Genomic DNA, 25916 nt, shown 5'->3' with positions numbered 1-25916 from the left:
CACAGGCACACACACACACAGGCACACACAGACACAGACAGACACACACACACAGACACACACAGACACACACACAGACAGACAGACAGGCACACACACACAGACACACACAGACACAGGCACACACACACACACACACATGACACGAAGAATAACTACAACTATAGGATTATAACAATAATGTCACTTATAATAATGACATAAAATAATCATGACAACTATAGAATCAATATAGACTACATATAGAATACAAACACAATAAAGCTCAGAATACATATAATACAAAAGAAAACAGTATAACAAAACATGACAATATTATATGATAATACAAATATGAATTTTAATTATTTTCACATGAAATATATCATAATAATATGAACAATAATAATAATAATATGAACAATAATAATAATATTAAAAATAATATGAACAATAATAATAATATTAAAAATAATATGAACAATAATAATAATATTAAAAATAATATTAACAATAATAATAATGATAATATGAAACTAATTATTTCAGTTCCATCTGGTTGATGATTTCTTCGCTGCCAACGGATCCAGGAAGTTGATCTTCTTCTATCAGAATGTGAAGCAGGTGAACCGGTCCTCCTCTTCCTCCTCTTCCTCCTCCTGCTCCTGCTCCTCCTCTTCCTCCTCTCCTCCCTCCTCCTTACCCCTCCTTCTACTTCTTCCTCCTCCTCCTCCTCCTTTCTGTTGTTCAAGGTCCATGTGTTCCTCCTCAGAACCCGTCCTCCAGCCACAGGAAGCTCTTCCTCACCACAGGAAGCTCTGAGGTGAGTGAGTCGGTTGCTTCCTGCTTAAGGACGGGGTCTAACTTTAGATCCAGGTTCTCTGGTCTAACTTTAGATCCAGGTTCTCTGGTCTAACTTTAGATCCAGGTTCCCTGGTCTAACTTTAGATCCAGGTTCTCTGGTCTCTCTTTAGATCCAGGTTCTCTGGTCTAACTTTAGATCCAGGTTCTCTGGTCTCTCTTTAGATCCAGGTTCTCTGGTCTAACTTTAGATCCAGGTTCTCTGGTCTAACTTTAGATCCAGGTTCTCTGGTCTCTCTTTAGATCCAGGTTCTCTGGTCTAACTTTAGATCCAGGTTCTCTGGTCTAACTTTAGATCCAGGTTCTCTGGTCTAACTTTAGATCCAGGTTCTCTGGTCTAACTTTAGATCCAGGTTCTCTGGTCTCTTTAGATCCAGGTTCTCTGGTCTAACTTTAGATCCAGGTTCTCTGGTCTCTCTTTAGATCCAGGTTCTCTGGTCTAACTTTAGATCCAGGTTCCCTGGTCTAACTTTAGATCCAGGTTCTCTGGTCTAACTTTAGATCCAGGTTCCCTGGTCTAACTTTAGATCCAGGTTCTCTGGTCTAACTTTAGATCCAGGTTCTCTGGTCTCTCTTTAGATCCAGGTTCTCTGGTCTAACTTTAGATCCAGGTTCCCTGGTCTCTTTAGATCCAGGTTCTCTGGTCTCTCTTTAGATCCAGGTTCTCTGGTCTCTCTTTAGATCCAGGTTCTCTGGTCTAACTTTAGATCCAGGTTCTCTGGTCTAACTTTAGATCCAGGTTCTCTGGTCTCTTTAGATCCAGGTTCTCTGGTCTCTTTAGATCCAGGTTCTCTGGTCTACCTTTAGATCCAGGTTCTCTGGTCTAACTTTAGATCCAGGTTCTCTGGTCTCTTTAGATCCAGGTTCTCTGGTCTAACTTTTAGATCCAGGTTCTCTGGTCTAACTTTAGATCCAGGTTCTCTGGTCTCTTTAGATCCAGGTTCTCTGGTCTAACTTTAGATCCAGGTTCTCTGGTCTCTCTTTAGATCCAGGTTCTCTGGTCTAACTTTAGATCCAGGTTCTCTGGTCTAACTTTAGATCCAGGTTCTCTGGTCTAACTTTAGATCCAGGTTCTCTGGTCTAACTTTAGATCCAGGTTCTCTGGTCTAACTTTAGATCCAGGTTCTCTGGTCTCTCTTTAGATCCAGGTTCTCTGGTCTAACTTTAGATCCAGGTTCTCTGGTCTAACTTTAGATCCAGGTTCTCTGGTCTCTCTTTAGATCCAGGTTCTCTGGTCTCTCTTTAGATCCAGGTTCTCTGGTCTAACTTTAGATCCAGGTTCTCTGGTCTCTCTTTAGATCCAGGTTCTCTGGTCTAACTTTAGATCCAGGTTCTCTGGTCTAACTTTAGATCCAGGTTCTCTGGTCTCTCTTTAGATCCAGGTTCTCTGGTCTAACTTTAGATCCAGGTTCTCTGGTCTCTCTTTAGATCCAGGTTCTCTGGTCTAACTTTAGATCCAGGTTCTCTGGTCTAACTTTAGATCCAGGTTCTCTGGTCTAACTTTAGATCCAGGTTCGGTTCTCTGGTCTCTTTAGATCCAGGTTCTCTGGTCTCTCTTTAGATCCAGGTTCTCTGGTCTAACTTTAGATCCAGGTTCTCTGGTCTCTCTTTAGATCCAGGTTCTCTGGTCTAACTTTAGATCCAGGTTCTCTGGTCTAACTTTAGATCCAGGTTCTCTGGTCTCTCTTTAGATCCAGGTTCTCTGGTCTAACTTTAGATCCAGGTTCTCTGGTCTCTCTTTAGATCCAGGTTCTCTGGTCTCTCTTTAGATCCAGGTTCTCTGGTCTAACTTTAGATCCAGGTTCTCTGGTCTAACTTTAGATCCAGGTTCTCTGGTCTAACTTTAGATCCAGGTTCTCTGGTCTCTCTTTAGATCCAGGTTCTCTGGTCTCTCTTTAGATCCAGGTTCTCTGGTCTACTTTAGATCCAGGTTCTCTGGTCTCTCTTTAGATCCAGGTTCTAGATCCAGGTTCTCTGGTCTAACTTTAGATCCAGGTTCTCTGGTCTCTCTTTAGATCCAGGTTCTCTGGTCTACTTTAGATCCAGGTTCTCTGGTCTCTCTTTAGATCCAGGTTCTCTGGTCTCTCTTTAGATCCAGGTTCTCTGGTCTCTCTTTAGATCCAGGTTCTCTGGTCTCTCTTTAGATCCAGGTTCTCTGGTCTCTCTTTAGATCCAGGTTCTCTGGTCTAACTTTAGATCCAGGTTCTCTGGTCTCTCTTTAGATCCAGGTTCTCTGGTCTCTCTTTAGATCCAGGTTCTCTGGTCTCTCTTTAGATCCAGGTTCTCTGGTCTAACTTTAGATCCAGGTTCTCTGGTCTAACTTTAGATCCAGGTTCTCTGGTCTCTCTTTAGATCCAGGTTCTCTGGTCTAACTTTAGATCCAGGTTCTCTGGTCTCTTTAGATCCAGGTTCTCTGGTCTCTCTTTAGATCCAGGTTCTCTGGTCTCTCTTTAGATCCAGGTTCTCTGGTCTCTCTTTAGATCCAGGTTCTCTGGTCTCTCTTTAGATCCAGGTTCTCTGGTCTCTCTTTAGATCCAGGTTCTCTGGTCTACTTTAGATCCAGGTTCTCTGGTCTACTTTAGATCCAGGTTCTCTGGTCTCTCTTTAGATCCAGGTTCTCTGGTCTCTCTTTAGATCCAGGTTCTCTGGTCTCTCTTTAGATCCAGGTTCTCTGGTCTCTCTTTAGATCCAGGTTCTCTGGTCTAACTTTAGATCCAGGTTCTCTGGTCTCTCTTTAGATCCAGGTTCTCTGGTCTAACTTTAGATCCAGGTTCTCTGGTCTCTCTTTAGATCCAGGTTCTCTGGTCTCTCTTTAGATCCAGGTTCTCTGGTCTCTCTTTAGATCCAGGTTCTCTGGTCTCTCTTTAGATCCAGGTTCTCTGGTCTCTCTTTAGATCCAGGTTCTCTGGTCTCTCTTTAGATCCAGGTTCTCTGGTCTCTCTTTAGATCCAGGTTCTCTGATCTAACTTTAGATCCAGGTTGGCGCTCCCCGATCCCAGACTCTGTCTCTAGGCGGAGGACGTTGCCATGGTGACGTCTCTGCTTGGCTCGTGCATGTTTTGGAGGCTAAAATTTGGCAACGTTGCCTAGTCAACAGGAAGTGACCATATATGGACTGAGGAGGAGTGACTTAAAGACCTGTCAATCACCTGTAGCCCCGCCCCTAAGCGTCCCCTGCTCTACGGTCTGACTCTACAGACCATAAAGTATAAATGATGACCTCATGCTGTCGAGAAGAAGACATGCTGGAGATGAGACGTGTCTACAACGTGGTGGCTGGGGCTCAGCGGGGCGTCTTCCCACCAGAGGATCAGCCGTACCCTGACCTCCCACCGCATGTCCATGTGTCCTTGGGCAAGGCACTTACCTCCAGGGTGTGCTGAGCCTGGATGTCAGTGTCTTCTGACGGGCAGGTGGCCCCTTGTTGTTGTTGTTGTTGTCGTCGTCGTCATCTGAACGGTCCCGACCAACTGATTGGACCCTTGGTTCCCACTAGCAGCTCCTCTGTGACCTCTGGTGGTTCTGGACTCACGGCTGTGGGACGCCTCAGTTGTTCTGGCTGTTTGTCTTGGGTCCAGATGAACTGAGGACTTGAGATCCACTAAGCCCGGTTCAGACGGTCCTCCGGCTGCAGCACACCAGAACCAAACGCTCTTCTCTCTCTGCAGCCTCTCCTGGGGAAGTGTCTGTTCTTCCTGAGAACCACCGACAAGGCCATCACCACCGCCAACGTGCAGCAGGTCTGTAGCTCCTCCAGACCCCCAGACCCTCCAGACCCCCAGACCCCCCAGACCCTCAAGAGACCGACTCTGTTGACTCGTGTCCCGCCTGCTTGTGTGAAGGAGGTGAACTTCGGCATGCTGGACTGCGGTGAGGGCGTCGGCCTCCTGGAGGGCCTGGAGACCCTGCTGGCCCAGGTGATGGTGCCGGCCCTCCGGTCTCAGCAGGTACTCGGCATCCGTTCCGTCAGATCACAGAATGTCGCCTGAACGAACGGCAGCCCGGTCGGCCAAACCGCCGGTGACCACCGCAACCTCCCTCTGCAGGCGTGGGGCTCGGTTCAGGACGGCGCCTCCTGTCCAGACGTCCGGTCCTTCCTGTCCTCCGTGGATCGGTTCGTCGCTCACCTGTCCTCGGCCAAAGGCGACGTGGAGGGAAAGTTCCAGCTGCGGCAGGTCGTTCTTCCCGATGCCGTCGAGCAGCTGAGCAGCCCGGCGGACTACACGGCGGCAGGTAGGGGGTCCACCACCTGAAGGTCTTCCACCGGCCAGCTTCCGGTTATCACAGGTTCTCTCGGGTTCTGGGTAAGACATGGAGTTCCAGGAAGAACCTTTTTAATCAGAGAACCTTTTGTTAAAATGCGTGTGTGCATGTTAAACGGGATCGAGTTCGAGCGTCATGGTTCTGGATGAACCCTGAGAATATCAAAGGTTCTTGGTAGAACCCCCCGGGTCGGTTCTGGATGAACCCTTGAAGGGGTTCTGGAGTGTTGGTGCAGGAAGTGTTGCGTCATCCCAAAGCTCATCCAGGATCTGTTCCCACATCAACTCGAGCCGCCTCATGACCTTGTGTGTTGTTTTCAACGTGGTTGTTTTGATCTCAGCCAATAACAGCGAGCTGGTGGAGTGCTTGGAGGGCGTGGCCTCTGAGTGGACCAATCAGATCAAGCAGGTGCTGACGGAGAGCGAGCAGATGAGGAAGGAGGCCGATGATGTCGGGCCGTCAGCTGAGCTGGAGCACTGGAAGAGACGCATGGTCACCTTCACCAGGTGGACAAGGGTTCACCCTCCTCTCCTCTAGGGGTCACCCTCCTCTCCTCTAGGGGTCACCCTCTCCTCTAGAGGTCACCCTCCTCTACGGGTCACCCTCCTCTAGGGATCATCCTCCTCTAGGGGTCACCCTCCTCTAGGGATCATCCTCCTCTAGGGGTCACCCTCCTCTAGGGATCACCCTCCTCTAGGGGTCACCCTCCTCTAGGGATCACCCTCCTCTAGGGATCACCCTCCTCTAGGGGTCACCCTCCTCTCCTCTAGGGGTCACCCTCCTCTAGGGTTCACCCTCCTCTAGGGTTCACCCTCCTCTAGGGATCACCCTCCTCTAGGGGTCACTCTAGGGTTCACCCTCCTCTAGGGATCACCCTCCTCTAGGGGTCACTCTAGGGTTCACCCTCCTCTAGGGATCACCCTCCTCTAGGGGTCACCCTCCTCCTCTAGGGTTCACCCTCCTCTAGGGGTCACCCTCCTCTCCTCTAGGGTTCACCCTCCTCTAGGGGTCACCCTCCTCTAGGGTTCACTCTAGGGTTCACCCTCCTCTAGGGGTCACTCTAGGGTTCACCTTCCTCTAGGGGTCACCCTCCTCTAGGGTTCACCCTCCTCTAGGGGTCACCCTCCTCTAGGGGTCACTCTAGGGTTCACCCTCCTCTAGGGGTCACCCTCCTCTAGGGTTCACCCTCCTCTCCTCTAGGGTTCACTCTAGGGTTCACCCTCCTCTAGGGGTCACCCTCCTCTAGGGGTCACTCTAGGGTTCACCCTCCTCTAGGGGTCACTCTAGGGTTCACCCTCCTCTAGGGTTCACCCTCCCCTCCTCTAGGGTTCACCCTCCTCTAGGGGTCACCCTCCTCTAGGGTTCACCCTCCTCTAGGGGTCACCCTCCTCTAGGGATCACACTCCTCTAGGGTTCACCCTCCTCTAGGGTTCACCCTCCTCTAGGGTTCACCCTCCTCTAAGGGTCACCCTCCTCTAGGGGTCACTCTAGGGTTCACCCTCCTCTAGGGTTCACCCTCCTCTATGGGTCACTCTAGGGTTCACCCTCCTCTAGGGATCACCCTCCTCTAGGGGTCACCCTCCTCTCCTCTAGGGGTCACCCTCCTCTAGGGGTCACCCTCCTCTAGTGATCATCCTCCTCTAGGGGTCACCCTCCTCTAGGGATCACCCTCCTCTAGGGGTCACTCTAGGGTTCACCCTCCTCTAGGGATCACCCTCCTCTAGGGGTCACCCTCCTCTAGGGTTCACTCTAGGGTTCACCCTCCTCTAGGGGTCACCCTCCTCTAGGGTTCACTCTAGGGTTCACCCTCCTCTAGGGGTCACCCTCCTCTAGGGTTCACTCTAGGGTTCACCCTCCTCTAGGGGTCACCCTCCTCTAGGGGTCACCCTCCTCTAGGGTTCACTCTAGGGTTCACCCTCCTCTAGGGGTCACCCTCCTCTAGGGGTCACACTCCTTTAGGGGTTACCCTCCTCTAGGGGTCACTCTAGGGTTCACCCTCCTCTAGGGTTCAACATTGTCATTTCTGTCTTACTTGTAGCTTCCTTTTATCTTTTTTATTTATTTGCCGATTGATTAATTTTGTGTGTGTGTGTGTGTGTGTGTGTGTCAGTGTGATGGAGGAGTTGAAGCGTCCTCAGGTGAAAAGGACTCTGGGAGTTCTCCAGATCACCAGATCTCGAATTCTACCAACCTGGAGAGAGCTGGTCAGACACCAGCAGCAGATGCATATGCCATGTTGATTGATTGATTATAGGTTGGTTGATTGGTTGTGTGTGTGTGTGTGTGTGTCAGGACGGGGACATCACTGTCGTGGCCAACGAGGCCAAAGACAACGTGAAGTTTCTCTCCACTCTGGACAAGTTCTTCGGGCCGCTGGGGAAATGCAGTCCGGTAAACAGGAAGTCTGTGAAGTCCTGATCCAGAACCGTCGTCACGGTGATGGTCCTGACCCCCCCCCCCCCCCCTCTGACAGACCAGTCTGCTGCAGCACATTCCCAGTCTGATGACCAGCATCCGGATGATCCACACCGTGTCCCGGTACTACAACACCTCGGAGCGGATGACCTCTCTGCTGCTCAAGGTCACCAACCAGATGATCGCCACCTGCAGGAGCTTCCTGTCGCAGGGCGCGGCTCGGGTCTGGGACCTGCACCGGTACGGGAGCCGGACCCCACGAGACCACATGGCCACACTGCGGGTTTACTCTGTGTGTGTGTGTGTGTGTCTCTCTCTCTGTGTGTGTGTGTGTCTCTGTGTATGTGTGTGTCTCTCTCTCTGTGTGTGTGTGTCTCTGTGTGTGTGTGTCTCTGTGTGTGTGTGTCTCTCTCTCTGTGTGTGTGTGTCTCTGTGTGTGTGTGTGTGTGTCTCTCTGTGTGTGTGTCTCTGTGTGTGTGTGTGTCTCTGTGTGTGTGTGTCTCTCTCTCTGTGTGTGTGTGTCTCTGTATGTGTGTGTGTCTCTCTCTCTGTGTGTGTGTGTCTCTGTGTGTGTGTCTCTCTCTCTGTGTGTGTGTGTGTGTGTGTGTGTAGGGCCGTGCTGCTGCAGCGTGTCTCTGACTGCTGTCTCCTGAACGTTGAGTACCAGAAGAACTTCCAGAGCGTCAGAGACAAACTGAGAGAGAATCCTGAGGAGAGACAGTTTGACTTCAGGTGAAGTCCTCTCCTCTCCTCTCCTCTCCCCTCCTCCTCCTCCTCCTCCTCCTCCTCCTCCTCCTCCTCCTCCTCCTCCTCCTCCTCTTCCTGACGATGTTCCTCCTCCTCCTCCTCTTCCTGACGATGTTCCTCCTCCTCCTCCTCTTCCTGGCGATGTTCCTCCTCCTCCTTCTCTTCCTGACGATGTTCCTCCTCCTCCTCTCCTCCTCCTCCTCTTCCTGACGATGTTCCTCCTCCTCCTCCTCCTCTTCCTGACGATGTTCCTCCTCCTCCTCTCCTCCTCCTCTTACTGACGATGTTCCTCCTCCTCCTCCTCTCCTCCTCCTGACGATGTTCCTCCTCCTCCTCCTCCTCTTCCTGACGATGTTCCTCCTCCTCCTCCTCTCCTCCTCTTCCTGACAATGTTGCTCATCCTCCTCCTCCTCCTCCTTCTCCTCCTCCTCCTCCTCCTCCTCTTCCTGACAATGTTGCTCATCCTCCTCCTCCTCCTCCTTCTCCTCCTCCTCCTCCTCCTCTTCCTGACAATGTTGCTCATCCTCCTCCTCCTCCTCCTCTCCTCCTCCTCTTACTGACGATGTTCCTCCTCCTCCTCCTCTCCTCCTGACGATGTTCCTCCTCCTCCTCCTCCTCTTCCTGACGATGTTCCTCCTCCTCCTCCTCTCCTCCTCTTCCTGACAATGTTGCTCATCCTCCTCCTCCTCGTCCTCCTCCTCCTCTTCCTGACAATGTTGCTCATCCTCCTCCTCCTCCAGTGAGAACTCCATCTTCGGCCGGTTTGATGCGTTCTGCCTGCGTCTTCAGAAAGTTGCTGACGTGACGTCTTCTCTTCAGCGTCTGGAGGTTCTGCAGCACATGAAGGTTCTCCGGTTCCCCCCCCCCCCTCGGAGGGAAATATTAATATACACATATATATACAAATCTATACAAACATGTATATATATATATATATAAACGTACATACATTTATATATATATACACTATTTATAAAGGTTTGTATATATATGTATATACAGGACTGTCTCAGAAAATTAGAATATTGTGATAAAGTTCTTTATTTTCTGTAATGCAATTAAAAAAACAAAAATGTCATGCATTCTGGATTCATTACAAATCAACTGAAATATTGCAAGCCTTTTATTCTTTTAATATTGCTGATTATGGCTTACAGCTTAAGAAAACTCAAATATCCTATTTCTAAATATTAGAATATCATGAAAAAGTATACTAGTAGGGTATTAAACAAATCACTTGAATCGTCTAATTAACTCGAAACACCTGGAAACACATTTTCAAATGTTTGATTTTGTTTTGCTGTTATAAATCTTTTTTTACTTGGTCTGAGAAATATTCAAATTTTATGAGATAGGATTTTAGAGTTTTCTTAAGCTGTAGCCATAATCAGCAATATTAAAGAATAAAACTTGCAATATTTCAGTTGATTTGTAATAATCCAGAATACATTTTTGTTTTTTTAATTGCATTACAGAAAATAAAGAACTTTATCACAATATTCTAATTTTCTGAGACAGTCCTGTATATATACACATATATATGAATATGTAAACAAATATTAATAAATAAACACAAATAATAACAATTGTTATGATTTATATTGATTATAAAAAGGTTGAAGGCTCCGAGAAGATTTACGTCCGTTACCAGAACATCGTGACGACGACCAGGTCCAGAACCTACGACGTGCTGGACCCCCGCCAGCTGGAGGTGGTTACATGTATTCATATACATGTATTTATGTATTTATATATGTATTTATGGATTTATATATGTATTTAATATTTATATATGTATGTATTTATATATGTATTTATATATGTATTTAATATTTATATATCTATGTATTTATATATGTATTTAATATTTATGTATGTATTTATATATTTATATATGTATTTAATATTTATGTATGTATTTATATATTTATATATGTATTTATGTATTTATACATGTAGTTATGTATTTATGTATTTATACATGTAGTTATGTATTTATTTATGTATTTATACATGTATTTATATATATATGTATTTATGTATTTATAGTTATACATGTAGTTATGTATTTATGTATTTATACATGTAGTTATGTATTTATACATGTATTTATATATGTATTTATATATATATGTATTTATGTATTTATACATGTAGTTATGTATTTATATATGTATTTATACATGTAGTTATGTATTTATGTATTTATATATTTATGTATTCATATATTTATACATGTATTTATGTATTTAAATATTTATATATTTTTAATATTAGAGTCTCCCTCTCTCTCTCCCTCTCCCTCTCTCTACCTCTCTCCCTCTCCCTCTCTCTCTCTCTCTCTCTCTCTCTCTCTCTCTCTCCCTCTCTCTACCTCTCTCTCTCCCTCTCTCTCTCCCTCTCTCTCTCTCTCCTCTCTCTCCTCTCCTCTCTCTCTTCTCTCTCTCCTCTCTCTCTCTCTCTCCTCTCTATCTCTCTCTGGGCTCTCTCTCTCTCTCCTCTCTCTGTCTCTCTCTCCTCTCTCCTCTCCTCTCTCTCTCTCTCTCTCCTGTCTCCTCTCCTCTCTCTCTCTCTCTCTCTCCCTCTCCCTCTCCTCTCTCTCTCTCTCTCCACTCCCCTCTCCTCTCTCTGTCTCTCTTCCTCTCTCTCCTCTCTCTCTCTCTGTCTCTCTCCCCTCTCTCTCTCTGTCTCTCTCTCCTCTCTCTCTCTCTCTCTCTCTCTCTCTCTCTCTCTCTCTCTCTCTCTCTCTCCTCTCCTCTCTCTCACCTCCTCTCTCTCTCCTCTCTCTCCTCTCCTCTCTCTCTCCTCTCTCTCCTCTCCCTCTGTCTCTCTCTCTCTCTCCCTCTCCTCTCTCTCTCTCTCTCTCTCTCTCCTCTCTCCTCTCTCTCCCTCTCTCTCTCTCCCTCTCTCTCTCTCTCTCTCTCTCTCTCCCTCTCTCCCTCTCTCTCCTCTCCTCTCTCCTCCTCTCTCCCTCTGTCTCCTCTCTCTCTCTCCCTCTCTCCTCTCTCTCTCTCCTCTCTCCCCCTCTCTCTCTCTCTCTCTCCTCTCTCTCTCTCTCCTCTCTCTCTCTCTCAGTTTGACGTTGACTATGCAGACTTCCAGGTCCAGGTCCAGGGTCTGTTCCAGTCTCTTCAGGCTCTGCTGGACTTCTGGTTCCATCAGTCAGTCTCTGTGAGTCCAACACCGCCAGAACCAGATCCTCCTGTCGTGGATCTGAGAACCGGAACAGGTGTTTGTGTCCCAGACGGAGCGGACGCTGCAGCTGCTGCAGGTGTTTGGATCCGGCCCGGCGGGTCTGGACCTGAAGCGGTACTACCTGCTGCTGCTGCAGCGCTACGGCCGAGAGCTGGAGCTGCTGAGGAAGACCTACCAGAGGCGGCCGGCAGGTACCTGCCGGTCCACGGACCGGGGTCCTGCTGCCGGGTCCGGTCCTGACCTGTCTGGCGGGTCCTGACCAGGTCCTGATGGGGTCCTGGCGGTCCTGGCGGGTCTGATGGGGTCCTGACGGGGTCCTGATGGGGTCCTGATGGGGTCCTGACCGGGTCCTGACGGGGTCCTGATGGGGTCCTGACGGGTCCTGACGGGTCCTGACGGGGTCCTGACGGGTCCTCATGGGGTCCTGACGGGTCCTGACGGGTCCTGACCAGGTCCTGATGGGGTCCTGATGGGGTCCTGACGGGGGTCCTGACGGGTCCTGACGGGGGTCCTGACGGGTCCTGACGGGGGTCCTGACGGGTCCTGACGGGTCCTGATGGGGTCCTGATGGGGTCCTGACCGGGTCCTGACGGGGTCCTGATGGGGTCCTGACGGGTCCTGGCCAGGGTCCTGCGGGTCGGTCCTGATGGGGTCGGTCCTGGCGGGGGTCCTGGCGGGTCTGGCGGGCGGGGTCCTGACGGGTCCTGACGGGTCTGGTCCTGATGGGGTCCTGGTCCTGACGGGTCCTGACGGGTCCTGACGGGGTCCTGACGGGTCCTGACGGGTCCTGACGGGGTCCTGACGGGGGTCCTGACGGGGTCCTGACCAGGTCCTGATGGGGTCCTGACGCGTCCTGACGGGTCCTGACGGGTCCTGGCGGTCCTGGCGGGTCTGGCTGACGGGTCCTGACGGGTCCTGACGGGTCCTGACGGGGTCCTGATGGGTCCTGATGGGGTCCTGACGGGTCCTGACGGGTCCTGATGGGTCCTGATGGGTCCTGACGGGTCCTGACGGGTCCTGACGGGTCCTGACGGGTCCTGACGGGTCCTGATGGGGTCCTGACGGGGTCCTGACGGGTCCTGACGGGTCCTGACGGGTCCTGACGGGTCCTGACGGGTCCTGACGGGGCCTGACGGGTCCTGACGGGGTCCTGACGGGTCCTGACGGGTCCTGATGGGGTCCTGACGGGTCCTGACGGGTCCTGACGGGGTCCTGACGGGTCCTGACGGGTCCTGACGGGGTCCTGATGGGGTCCTGACGGGGGTCCTGACGGGTCCTGACGGGGGTCCTGACGGGTCCTGACGGGTCCTGACGGGTCCTGACGGGGGTCCTGACGGGTCCTGATGGGGTCCTGACGGGTCCTGACGGGGTCCTGACGGGTCCTGACGGGTCCTGACGGGTCCTGACGGGGGTCCTGATGGGGTCCTGACGGGTCCTGATGGGGTCCTGACGGGTCCTGACGGGGTCCTGACGGGTCCTGACGGGTCCTGACGGGGTCCTGGCGGGTCCTGGCGGGTCTGGCGGGGTCCTGATGGGGTCCTGACGGGGGTCCTGACGGGTCCTGACGGGGGTCCTGACGGGTCCTGACGGGTCCTGACGGGGTCCTGACGGGTCCTGACGGGTCCTGATGGGGTCCTGACGGGTCCTGACGGGGTCCTGACGGGTCCTGACGGGGTCCTGATGGGTCCTGACGGGTCCTGACGGGTCCTGACGGGGTCCTGATGGGTCCTGACGGGTCCTGACGGGTCCTGACGGGTCCTGACGGGGGTCCTGACGGGTCCTGATGGGGTCCTGACGGGTCCTGACGGGGTCCTGACGGGTCCTGACGGGTCCTGACGGGTCCTGACGGGGTCCTGACGGGTCCTGACGGGGTCCTGACGGGGTCCTGACGGGTCCTGACGGGTCCTGACGGGTCCTGACGGGTCCTGACGGGGTCCTGATGGGTCCTGACGGGTCCTGACGGGTCCTGACGGGTCCTGACGGGTCCTGACGGGTCCTGACGGGTCCTGACGGGTCCTGACGGGGTCCTGACGGGTCCTGATGGGGTCCTGACGGGTCCTGACGGGTCCTGACGGGTCCTGACGGGTCCTGACAGGTCGGGTCCTGACGGGGTCCTGACGGGGTCCTGACGGGGTCCTGACGGGTCCTGACGGGTCCTGACGGGTCCTGACGGGTCCTGACGGGGTCCTGATGGGTCCTGACGGGTCCTGACGGGTCCTGACGGGTCCTGATGGGTCCTGACGGGTCCTGACGGGTCCTGACGGGTCTGGTCTCCTCTCAGGTGGCGGGGCGCATCCTGTGGTGTCGGCAGCTCTTCAGGAAGATGGAAGGCCCCATGTTGATCCTGAAGAAGAGTCTGGACGGCCTGAAGGTAGGACCTCTGACCTCTGACCTCTGACCTCATGCGTGGCTCCGGTACCGCCGACCCAGCCCCGCGACCCGTCTCTGTCCCGCAGGGACCGGAGATGACCAAAGTGATCCGGAGCTACAACAAGATGGCCGCGGTGCTGCTGCACGACGAGCTGCTGCACCTGCGGGTCTGGAGCCGCGCTGCGCAGGACGCGCCGCGCCGCCTGAGCGCCGCGCTGCTGGTCCGCCAGGAGAACCGCCAGGTGCTGGATGACGATGGATCAATGGATGTGATTATTGATAATGATGTCGCTAGCTCGATAACTAGATCACTAGCTAGCTCGATCACTAGATCACTAGCTAGCTCGATCACTAGATCACTAGCTAGCTCGATCACTAGATCACGTGATAGCTCGATCACTAGATCACGTGATAGCTCGTCACTAGATCACGTGATAGCTCGATCACTAGATCACGTGATCGCTCGATCACTAGATCACGTGATAGCTCGATCACTAGATCACGTGATAGCTCGTCACTAGATCACGTGATAGCTCGTCACTAGATCACGTGATCGCTCGATCACTAGATCACGTGATCGCTCGATCACTAGATCACGTGATAGCTCGATCACTAGATCACGTGATCGCCGATCACCAGATCGCGTGATAGCTCGATCACTAGATCACGTGATCGCTCGATCACTAGATCACGTGATCGCTCGATCACTAGATCACGTGATAGCTCGATCACTAGATCACGTGATCGCTCGATCACTAGATCACGTGATCGCTCGATCACTAGATCACGTGATCGCTCGATCACTAGATCACGTGATCGCTCGATCACTAGATCACGTGATAGCTCGATCACTAGATCACGTGATAGCTCGATCACTAGATCACTAGCTAGCTCGATCACTAGATCGCGTGATAGCTCGATCACTAGATCACGTGATAGCTCGATCACTAGATCACGTGATCGCTCGATCACTAGATCACGTGATAGCTCGATCACTAGATCACGTGATAGCTCGTCACTAGATCACGTGATCGCTCGATCACTAGATCACGTGATAGCTCGATCACTAGATCACGTGATCGCTCGATCACTAGATCACGTGATAGCTCGATCACTAGATCACGTGATAGCTCGTCACTAGATCACGTGATAGCTCGATCACTAGATCACGTGATCGCTCGATCACTAGATCACGTGATAGCTCGATCACTAGATCACGTGATAGCTCGTCACTAGATCACTAGCTAGCTCGATCACTAGATCACGTGATCGCTCGATCACTAGATCACGTGATAGCTCGTCACTAGATCACGTGATAGCTCGTCACTAGATCGCGTGATAGCTCGATCACTAGATCGCGTGATCGGCTCGATCACTAGATCGCGTGATGGCTCGATCACTAGATCGCGTGATGGCTCGATCACCAGATCACGTGATGGCTCGATCACTAGATCGCGTGATAGCTCGATCACTAGATCGCGTGATCGCTCGATCACCAGATCACGTGATGGCTCGATCACCAGATCGCGTGATGGCTCGATCACCAGATCGCGTGATAGCTCGATCACTAGATCGCGTGATGGCTCGATCACCAGATCGCGTGATAGCTCGATCACCAGATCGCGTGATGGCTCGATCACTAGATCGCGTGATAGCTCGATCACTAGATCACGTGATCGCTCGATCACTAGATCACGTGATAGCTCGATCACTAGATCACGTGATAGCTCGATCACTAGATCACTAGCTAGCTCGATCACTAGATCGCGTGATAGCTCGATCACTAGATCACGTGATAGCTCGATCACTAGATCACGTGATAGCTCGATCACTAGATCACGTGATAGCTCGTCACTAGATCACGTGATAGCTCGTCACTAGATCACGTGATAGCTCGATCACTAGATCACGTGATAGCTCGATCACTAGATCACGTGATAGCTCGATCACTAGATCACGTGATAGCTCGATCACTAGATCACGTGATAGCTCGATCACTAGATCCCTCGCTAGCTCCTCCAGCCGCTGTGTGTTCAGCTCCTGGTGAACCTGGACCCCGCGGTGCTGGAGGTTCTGCAGGAGGCCCGCTGGATGACCCGCCTGGGGCTGAGCGTCCCCCAGGAGGTCCTGGACATGAGCGCCAGAGAGGCCCGGATCAGGGGCCTGCAGCAGAGGTGAGGGCTGGGCCACTGGGGCCACTGGGGCCACTGGTCTGGAGCCACTGGGGCCACTGGTCTCTGGCTCACTGGTCTCTGGCTCACTGGTCTCTGGTTCTCTGGTTCACTGGTCTCTGGCTCACTGGTCTCTGGCTCACTGGTCTCTGGCTCACTGGTCTCTGGCTCACTGGTCTCTGGTTCTCTGGCTCACTGGTCTCTGGCTCACTGGTCTCTGGCTCACTGGTCTCTGGCTCACTGGTCTCTGGTTCTCTGGCTCACTGGTCTCTGGCTCACTGGTCTCTGGTTCACTGGTCTCTGGCTCACTGGTCTCTGGCTCACTGGTCTCTGGTTCTCTGGCTCACTGGTCTCTGGCTCACTGGTCTCTGGTTCACTGGTCTCTGGCTCACTGGTCTCTGGTTCTCTGGCTCACTGGTCTCTGGTTCTCTGGCTCACTGGTCTCTGGCTCTCTGGTTCTCTGGTTCACTGGTCTCTGGTTCTCTGGCTCACTGGGTCTCTGGCTCACTGGTCTCTGGCTCACTGGTCTCTGGTTCTCTGGCTCACTGGTCTCTGGTTCTCTGGCTCACTGGTTCTCTGGTTCTCTGGCTCACTGGTTCTCTGGCTCACTGGTCTCTGGCTCTCTGGTTCTCTGGCTCACTGGTCTCTGGCTCACTGGTCTCTGGCTCACTGGTCTCTGGTTCACTGGTCTCTGGCTCACTGGTCTCTGGTTCTCTGGCTCACTGGTCTCTGGTTCTCTGGCTCACTGGTCTCTGGCTCTCTGGTTCTCTGGTTCACTGGTCTCTGGCTCACTGGTCTCTGGTTCTCTGGCTCACTGGTCTCTGGCTCACTGGTCTCTGGCTCACTGGGTCTCTGGCTCACTGGTCTCTGGTTCACTGGTCTCTGGCTCACTGGTCTCTGGTTCTCTGGCTCACTGGGTCTCTGGCTCACTGGTCTCTGGCTCACTGGTCTCTGGCTCACTGGGTCTCTGGCTCACTGGTCTCTGGTTCACTGGTCTCTGGCTCACTGGTCTCTGCTCTCTGCTGGTCCAGGCTGCTGGTCTTGCTCCAGGCCTTCAGCGCGGTGGTCTCCAGGATCCCTCCCCTCCTGGTCCCTCTGATGCGGCCCTTCGTCGGCCGGGTGGAGGCGGCTCTCTCTCCGGGACTCACCACGCTGTCGTGGTGCGCCCTCGCCACGGAGCCCTGTAAGCAGGAGCCCTGGAGCCGGACCGGACCGGACCCAGAGCACTGACCCTGTGCTGTCCAGTCCTCCAGGCGGCGCGCCGGGCCCTGGCGGATCTGGACCAGGTCTCCAAAGCGGCCTCCGACCTGCTGGAGTGTCGCATTGGCCGGCTGCTGCGGACCACGGCGTCCTGCTGCCTGCTGGCGCTGCCGGAGGACGGGCCCGCCCCCCCGCACGACCTGCTGCTGCGGGCCCACGGCGCCGTGCCGGCCGCCGCCGCCGCTCTGAGCTGGTGAGGCCGGGAGGTGCATTGTGGGTAATGTAGGCTCCAGGGTTGGAGAAAGAAGGAGGAGAACACGTGGAATGAAGCGGAAGTCTCTGATGTCATGATTTGAGTTTTAAACGAGGTGTGTGTCTGTGTGTGTGTGTGTGTGTGTGTGTGTGTATGTCTGTGTGTGTGTGTGTCTGTGTCTGTGTGTGTCTGTGTGTGTCTGTGTGTGTGTGTGTGTGTGTGTGTCTGTGTGTGTGTGTGTCTGTGTGTGTGTGTGTGTGTGTGTGTGTGTGTGTGTGTGTGTGTGTGTGTGTGTGTGTGTGTGTGTGTGTGTGTGTGTGTGTCTGTGTGTGTGTGTGTCTGTGTGTGTGTGTGTGTGTGTGTGTGTGTGTGTGTGTGTGTGTGTGTGTGTGTGTGTGTGTGTGTGTGTCTGTGTGTGTGTGTGTGTATGTCTGTGTGTGTATGTGTGTGTGTGTGTGTGTGTGTGTGTGTGTGTGTGTGTGTGTGTGTGTGTGTGTGTGTGTGTGTGTGTGTGTGTGTGTGTGTGTGTGTGTGTGTGTGTGTGTGTGTCTGTGTGTGTGTGTGTGTGTGTATATCTGTGTGTGTCTGTGTGTGTGTCTGTGTGTGTGTGTCTGTGTGTGTGTGTGTGTGTGTGTGTGTGTGTGTCTGTGTGTGTGTGTGTGTGTCTGTGTGTGTGTGTGTGTGTGTGTGTGTGTGTGTCTGTGTGTGTGTGTGTGTGTGTGTGTGTGTGTGTCTGTGTGTGTGTGTGTGTGTGTGTGTCTGTGTGTGTGTGTGTGTGTGTGTGTGTGTGTCTGTGTGTGTGTCTGTGTGTCTGTGTGTGTGTGTGTGTGTGTGTGTGTGTGTCTGTGTGTGTGTGTGTGTGTGTGTCTGTGTGTGTGTGTCTGTGTGTGTGTGTGTGTGTGTGTGTCTGTGTGTGTGTGTGTGTGTGTGTGTGTGTGTGTGTGTCTGTGTGTGTGTGTCTGTGTGTGTGTGTGTGTGTGTGTCTGTGTGTGTGTGTGTGTGTGTCTGTGTGTGTGTGTGTCTGTGTGTGTGTGTGTGTGTCTGTGTGTGTGTGTGTGTCTGTGTGTGTGTGTGTGTGTGTGTGTGCACAGGCAGAGTCAGCAGGTAGAGAAGTATGTGTTTGAGTTGATTGAGGAGCTGAAGAGGAAGATGAAGACGACAGAGACTGTTAACCTGGAGGTAACACACACACACACACACACACACACACACACACACACAGACACACACATACACACACATACACACACATACACACACACACACACACACATACACACACATACACACACATACACACACACACACACATAAACACACATACACACACACACACACAAACTTAAAATTGCTCCCCCCTTGTCTCCTCTCTCCTCCTCTCCTTGCCTCCTTGTCTCCTCTCCTTGTCTCCTCTCTCCTCCCCTCCTTGCCTCCTCTCCTTGTCTCCCCTCCTCCCCTCCTTGTCTCCTCTCCTTGTCTCCTCTCCTTGCCTCCTTGTCGGGGCATAGTCGGGGCGTTGGTGTTTTTTCTCGCCTTCTTCCCTCATGTTATGCTGTAATCTTTCATCCACCCTTTCTTGTAATTTCGATGCTTTTGTACCTGTACTCTGGCAAACGACAAATAAATATATCAATCAATCAATCCTCTCCTTGTCTCCTCGCTCCTCCCCTCCTTGCCTCCTCTCCTTGTCTCCCCTCCTCCCCTCCTTGCCTCCTCTCCTTGCCTCCTTGTCTACCCTCCTTGCCTCCTCTCCTCAGGGCTCCTTCCTGTGTCTCCATCCAGACTCCAGGCAGAAGACTCGTTGTCAGTCTTGTCCTCCGTGTCTCTTCTACAACCTGATTGGTCAACTGTGTCACCGCAACACGGAGGCCCTGGTCAAAGGTCAGCCCCGTGGCTCCTCCCCTTCATGTCTCCTTCCCTTCATGTCTCCTTCCTCCCATGTCTCCTTCCCTTCATATCTCCTTCCCTTCATGTCTCCTTCCCTTCATGTCTCCTCCCTCCCATGTCTCCTCCCTCCCATGTCTCCTTCCCTTCATGTCTCCTTCCCTTCATGTCTCCTTCCTCCCATGTCTCCTTCCCTTCATATCTCCTTCCCTTCATGTCTCCTTCCTCCCATGTCTCCTTCCCTTCATGTCTCCTTCCCTTCATGTCTCCTTCCCTTCATGTCTCCTCCCTCCCATGTCTCCTCCCTCCCATGTCTCCTTCCCTTCATATCTCCTTCCCTTCATGTCTCCTTCCCTTCATGTCTCCTTCCCTTCATGTCTCCTCCCTCCCATGTCTCCTTCCCTTCATATCTCCTTCCCTTCATGTCTCCTACCCTTCATGTCTCCTTCCCTTCATGTCTCCTTCCTCCCATGTCTCCTCCCTCCCATGTCTCCATCCCTTCATGTCTCCTCCCTCCCATGTCTCCTTCCCTTCATGTCTCCTTCCCTTCATGTCTCCTTCCTCCCATGTCTCCTCCCTCCCATGTCTCCTTCCCTTCATGTCTCCTTCCCTTCATGTCTCCTTCCTCCCATGTCTCCATCCCTCCATGTCTCCTTCCTCCCTCCCTTCATGTAATTCTTTGGTCCTTCCAGCCACCAGATCCTCTCTTAACGCCCTGAGGAGGAGACTCCTCGTCCTCAAACACCAGCCGTCCTCAGCTCCTCCTCCTCCTCCTCCTCCTCCTCCTCTCTTGAGAGCCTCCATCGAGCTCTCCATCCCCAACATCGTCCTGAGGCCGAGTCTAGAAGACATGCAGGTGTGAGTCTAGAAGACGTGCAGGTGTGAGTCTAGAAGACGTGCAGGTGTGAGTCTAGAAGACGTGCAGGTGTGAGTCTAGAAGACATGCAGGTGTTACATCTATTGCATCTGTCCATCCTGGAGAGGGATCCTCCTCTGTTGCTCTCCTCCAGGTTTCTTCCCTTTTTTCCCCCTGAAGGGTTATTTGGGAGTTTTTCCTGGTCCGATATGAGGTTTTGGGGCAGGGATGTCTATGTGTACAGATTGTAAAGCACTCCGAGACAAATTTGTAATTTGTGAAATTGGGCTATACAAATAAACTGAATTGAATTGAATTGAGTCTAGAAGACGTGCAGGTGTGAGTCTAGAAGACATGCAGGTGTGAGTCTAGAAGACGTGCAGGTGTGAGTCTAGAAGACGTGCAGGTGTGAGTCTAGAAGACGTGCAGGTGTGAGTCTAGAAGACGTGCAGGTGTGAGTCTAGAAGACGTGCAGGTGTGAGTCTAGAAGACGTGCAGGTGTGAGTCTAGAAGACGTGCAGGTGTGAGTCTAGAAGACGTGCAGGTGTGAGTCTAGAAGACGTGCAGGTGTGAGTCTAGAAGACGTGCAGGTGTGAGTCTAGAAGACGTGCAGGTGTGAGTCTAGAAGACGTGCAGGTGTGAGTCTAGAAGACATGCAGGTGTGAGTCTAGAAGACGTGCAGGTGTGAAATTTTTTCATAGCGAGCTCAGTTTCCATGGAATCTGTGTTTGGGTTCCAGAAGATCTCCGGCCTGGTTCAGAGTTTATAATGGGTGTGTATGGCGCTAGTCTTCAGATCTAGAGGGCAAAGCTGCAGAGAGAGAGCAACACGAAGTCCATATATATATATATGTATGTATATATATATATGTATATATGTGTGTATATATATATATGTATAAATATTTATATATATGTGTATATATATATACATTTATATATGTACAAATAATTTTACATATAATATTTATATATATTTATACATATATATATATGTATAAATATGTAGGATATAACTGATAACGTTGATACTTTCAACGATATACAGCATTAGTGTGTGTGTGTGTGTGTGTGTGTGTTTCAGAGTACCGTGAACAAGCTGGTGGGCGTGGTGTTGTCGGTGACTAAAGACGTCCCTCTGTGGACTTTCTCTCACCTGCAGTACAAGCAGCAGCAGGTAAACAGACCAGCTGTTCACAGCCAATCACAGGCCAGCTGTTCTCAGACAGCCAATCACAGGCCAGCTGTTCTCAGACAGCCAATCACAGGCCAGCTGTTCTCAGACAGCCAATCACAGGCCAGCTGTTCTTCTGTCTGCCAGGTGGAGCAGGCTGCGGTTCGGGATTCAGGAGACGACGTCCCGGTGAAGCCGCCGGTGCTGAGGCCTCTCGACCGGCAGCTGGCTGAGCACAGAGACGTCTCCAAGTCAGTGCAGTCTCACCTGTCTCTGAGCCTCTTCTGTCTCTGAGCCTCACCTGTCTCTGAGCCTCTTCTGTCTCTGAGCCTCACCTGTCTCTGACCCTCACCTGTCTCTGAGCCTCACCTGTCTCTGAGCCTCACCTGTCTCTGACCCTCACCTGTCTCTGAGCCTCTTCTGTCTCTGACCCTCACCTGTCTCTGACCCTCACCTGTCTCTGAGCCTCACCTGTCTCTGACCCTCACCTGTCTCTGAGCCTCTTCTGTCTCTGAGCCTCACCTGTCTCTGACCCTCACCTGTCTCTGAGCCTCACCTGTCTCTGAGCCTCACCTGTCTCTGACCCTCACCTGTCTCTGAGCCTCTTCTGTCTCTGAGCCTCACCTGTCTCTGAGCCTCACCTGTCTCTGACCCTCACCTGTCTCTGAGCCTCTTCTGTCTCTGAGCCTCTTCTGTCTCTGACCCTCACCTGTCTCTGAGCCTCACCTGTCTCTGACCCTCACCTGTCTCTGAGCCTCTTCTGTCTCTGAGCCTCACCTGTCTCCGATCTTTTACAGAAATATTACCGAAGCCGTATGTCAGATACTAAGAGGCTGAAGGTCAGATACTAAGAAGCTGAAGGTCAGATACTAAGAGGTTGAAGGTCAGCTACTAAGAGGTTGAAGGTCAGATACTAAGAGGTTGAAGGTCAGATACTAAGAGGTTGAAGGTCAGCTACTAAGAGGTTGAAGGTCAGATACTAAGAGGTTGAAGGTCAGATACTAAGAGGTTGAAGGTCAGATACTAAGAGGTTGAAGGTCAGCTACTAAGAGGTTGAAGGTCAGATACTAAGAGGTTGAAGGTCAGATACTAAGGCTGAAGGTCAGATACTAAGAGGTTGAAGGTCAGATACTAAGAGGTTGAAGGTCAGATACTAAGAGGTTGAATGTCAGATACTAAGAGGTTGAAGGTCAGATACTAAGAGGTTGAAGGTCAGATACTAAGAGGTTGAAGGTCAGATACTAAGAGGTTGAAGGTCAGCTACTAAGAGGTTGAAGGTCAGCTACTAAGAGGTTGAAGGTCAGATACTAAGAGGTTGAAGGTCAGATACTAAGAGGTTGAAGGTCAGCTACTAAGAGGTTGAAGGTCAGATACTAAGAGGTTGAAGGTCAGCTACTAAGAGGTTGAAGGTCAGATACTAAGGCTGAAGGTCAGATACTAAGAGGTTGAAGGTCAGATACTAAGAGGTTGAAGGTCAGATACTAAGAGGTTGAAGGTCAGCTACTAAGAGGTTGAAGGTCAGCTACTAAGAGGTTGAAGGTCAGATACTAAGAGGTTGAAGGTCAGATACTAAGAGGTTGAAGGTCAGATACTAAGGCTGAAGGTCAGATACTAAGAGGTTGAAGGTCAGCTACTAAGAGGTTGAAGGTCAGATACTAAGGCTGAAGGTCAGATACTAAGAGGTTGAAGGTCAGCTACTAAGAGGTTGAAGGTCAGATACTAAGAGGTTGAAGGTCAGATACTAAGAGGTTGAAGGTCAGATACTAAGGCTGAAGGTCAGATACTAAGAGGTTGAAGGTCAGCTACTAAGAGGTTGAAGGTCAGCTACTAAGAGGTTGAAGGTCAGATACTAAGAGGTTGAAGGTCAGATACTAAGGCTGAAGGTCAGATACTAAGACTGAGCTCAGGGAGACCTGGTCTGCATCAGATGAACCTCAGTGACCTCTAGTGGTGACTGAGTGACCTCTAAAGCTGCCTGTTGTTGGAGCAGGTTGGTGATCCAGCTCAGCTCCATCGTGTCGTCTCTGAGAACTCAGGCTGCCGACACGCTGAACGAACTCAGTCACTTCTCTGCTCTGTGGAACCAGGTCAGTGTGCGTTGTTGTTGTTGTTGTTGTTGATGAACTGGACTAACAGTCAGGTGTGTTTAGGACCCAGAGGAGCAGGTGCAGGCCTTCCTGCAGTCCGACCCTTCGTTGACGGAGTTCAGCTCTCAGATCTCCTTCTACTCTGTGAGTCCATCACTTCCTGTCCATCACATCATCACTTCCTGTCCATCACTTCAACACTTCCTGTCCATCAGATCACCACTTCCTGTCCATCACATCATCACTTCCTGTCCATCACATGAACACTTCCTTTGCATCACTTCCTGTCCATCACATCATCACTTCCTGTCCATCACATGAACACTTCCTTTCCACCACTTCCTGTCCATCACATCATCACTTCCTGTCCATCACATGAACACTTCCTTTTCATCACTTCCTGTCCATCACATCATCGCTTCCTGTCCATCACATGAACACTTCCTTTCCACCACTTCCTGTCCATCACTTCCTGTTTAATAATATGTGCATATTCCTTCACTGGTCCTCGCCGCTCTGCCATCACTTACCCGTCCGCAGGACCTTGTCATCGACAGCTCAGTTTACCCACGATGCTTTGCGGCCCCCTGCAGAAGCTGGAGGTGCAGATCTCGGAGCTGCCGGCGTGTTGCGCCGTGGGGCCGGTCGTCTTCGACACCGACCGGCTGCAGCTGGCGCTCGCTCAGGAATGTCGCCTGTGGAAACGAGCCTTCGGCGCCGCGCTCCACCGCCGCGCGTCCACCGACACGGACGCCGTGTTCTGCTTCGTGGACGCGCTGACGAAGCGCCTGCAGCGGCCAATCACAGACCTGGAGGACGTGAGAGAGGCCATGGCCGCGCTGAGAGAGGTCCGCTGCCGTCTGATTGGCTGTCAGCCGTCACTCATTCATTTCAGATTCAAGGGACCTCATTATAATAATTATTCATTTAGTCTTTCTCTTTTCTATTCATCCATTCATTTGGTCCGTAAAACATTCATTCATCTACTCATTCATTTAATCACTCATTCATTTAATCATTCATTCATGTACTCACTCATTCATGTACTCATTCATGTACTCACTCATTCATTTAATCACTCATTCATGTACTCACTCATTCATGTACTCATTCATGTACTCACTCATTCATGTACTCACTCATTCATGTACTCATTCATGTACTCACTCATTCATTTAATCACTCATTCATGTACTCACTCATTCATGTACTCATTCATGTACTCACTCATTCATGTACTCACTCATTCATGTACTCATTCATTCATGTACTCACTCATTCATGTACTCACTCATTCATGTACTCATTCATGTACTCACTCATTCATTTAATCACTCATTCATGGACTCACTCATTCATGTACTCACTCATTCATGTACTCATTCATGTACTCACTCATTCATTTAATCACTCATTCATGTACTCACTCATTCATGTACTCACTCATTCATTCATGTACTCACTCATTCATGTACTCACTCATTCATGTACTCACTCATTCATGTACTCACTCATTCATGGACTCACTCATTCATGTACTCACTCATTCATGTACTCATTCATGTACTCACTCATTCATGGACTCACTCATTCATGTACTCACTCATTCATGTACTCATTCATTCATGTACTCACTCATTCATGGACTCATTCATTCATGTACTCACTCATTCATGGACTCATTCATTCATGTACTCACTCATTCATGTACTCACTCATTCATGTACTCATTCATTCATGTACTCACTCATTCATGTACTCATTCATTCATGTACTCACTCATTCATGGACTCATTCATTCATGTACTCACTCATTCATGTACTCATTCATTCATGGACTCATTCATTCATGGACTCACTCATTCATGGACTCATTCATTCATGTACTCACTCATTCATGGACTCATTCATTCATGTACTCATTCATTCATGGACTCATTCATTCATGTACTCACTCATTCATTCAGGATTAGTTCCTGTTCATAATCTTTTAGAGTTCTGAGTTGAGTCTTTATGGTTCTGGTGTTTCCTCTAAAGAGAGAGAAGCAGAGATACAGGAGGAGTCCTCCTCTCTGTATCTCTGCTTCTCTGCATCACTGTATCTGCATCTCTGCTTCTCTGCATCACTGTATCTCTGCATCTCTGCTTCTCTGCATCACTGTATCTCTGCATCTCTGCTTCTCTACATCACTGTATCTCTGCATCTCTGCTTCTCTGTATCTCTGCATCTCTGCTTCTCTGCATCACTGTATCTGCATCTCTGCTTCTCTGCATCACTGTATCTCTGCATCTCTGCTTCTCTAGATCTCTGCTTCTCTACATCACTGTATCTCTGCATCTCTGTATCTCTGCATCTCTGCTTCTCTGTATCTCTGCATCTCTGCTTCTCTGCATCACTGTATCTCTGCATCTCTGTATCTCTGCATCTCTGCTTCTCTACATCACTGTATCTCTGCATCTCT

The 25916-nt window shown here is 50.9% G+C and overlaps 1 protein-coding gene across 1 annotated transcript in view; it reads left to right on the top strand.

Moving 5' to 3' along the window:
- Positions 1-25916, top strand: part of LOC130206598 (dynein axonemal heavy chain 5-like) — an 84426-nt gene that overhangs the window by 2519 nt on the left and 55991 nt on the right. The window contains 26 exon segments of the mRNA XM_056434643.1: positions 529-603; positions 752-802; positions 4509-4580; positions 4683-4787; positions 4887-5073; positions 5444-5609; positions 7214-7307; positions 7396-7494; positions 7577-7758; positions 8131-8250; positions 9006-9111; positions 9881-9976; positions 11341-11436; positions 11510-11647; positions 13742-13831; positions 13917-14072; positions 17247-17330; positions 17333-17454; positions 18546-18633; positions 19212-19335; positions 20031-20194; positions 21278-21370; positions 21515-21618; positions 23358-23454; positions 23518-23598; positions 24048-24302. Coding sequence (XP_056290618.1) covers positions 529-603; positions 752-802; positions 4509-4580; positions 4683-4787; positions 4887-5073; positions 5444-5609; positions 7214-7307; positions 7396-7494; positions 7577-7758; positions 8131-8250; positions 9006-9111; positions 9881-9976; positions 11341-11436; positions 11510-11647; positions 13742-13831; positions 13917-14072; positions 17247-17330; positions 17333-17454; positions 18546-18633; positions 19212-19335; positions 20031-20194; positions 21278-21370; positions 21515-21618; positions 23358-23454; positions 23518-23598; positions 24048-24302 — 3045 coding nt within the window.

Source organism: Pseudoliparis swirei, chromosome 16 (genome assembly GCF_029220125.1).
Source record: "Pseudoliparis swirei isolate HS2019 ecotype Mariana Trench chromosome 16, NWPU_hadal_v1, whole genome shotgun sequence".
Lineage (NCBI taxonomy): Eukaryota > Metazoa > Chordata > Actinopteri > Perciformes > Liparidae > Pseudoliparis > Pseudoliparis swirei.
Note: the sequence above shows the minus strand (reverse complement) of the source record. Positions and strands in the feature narration are given on the sequence as shown.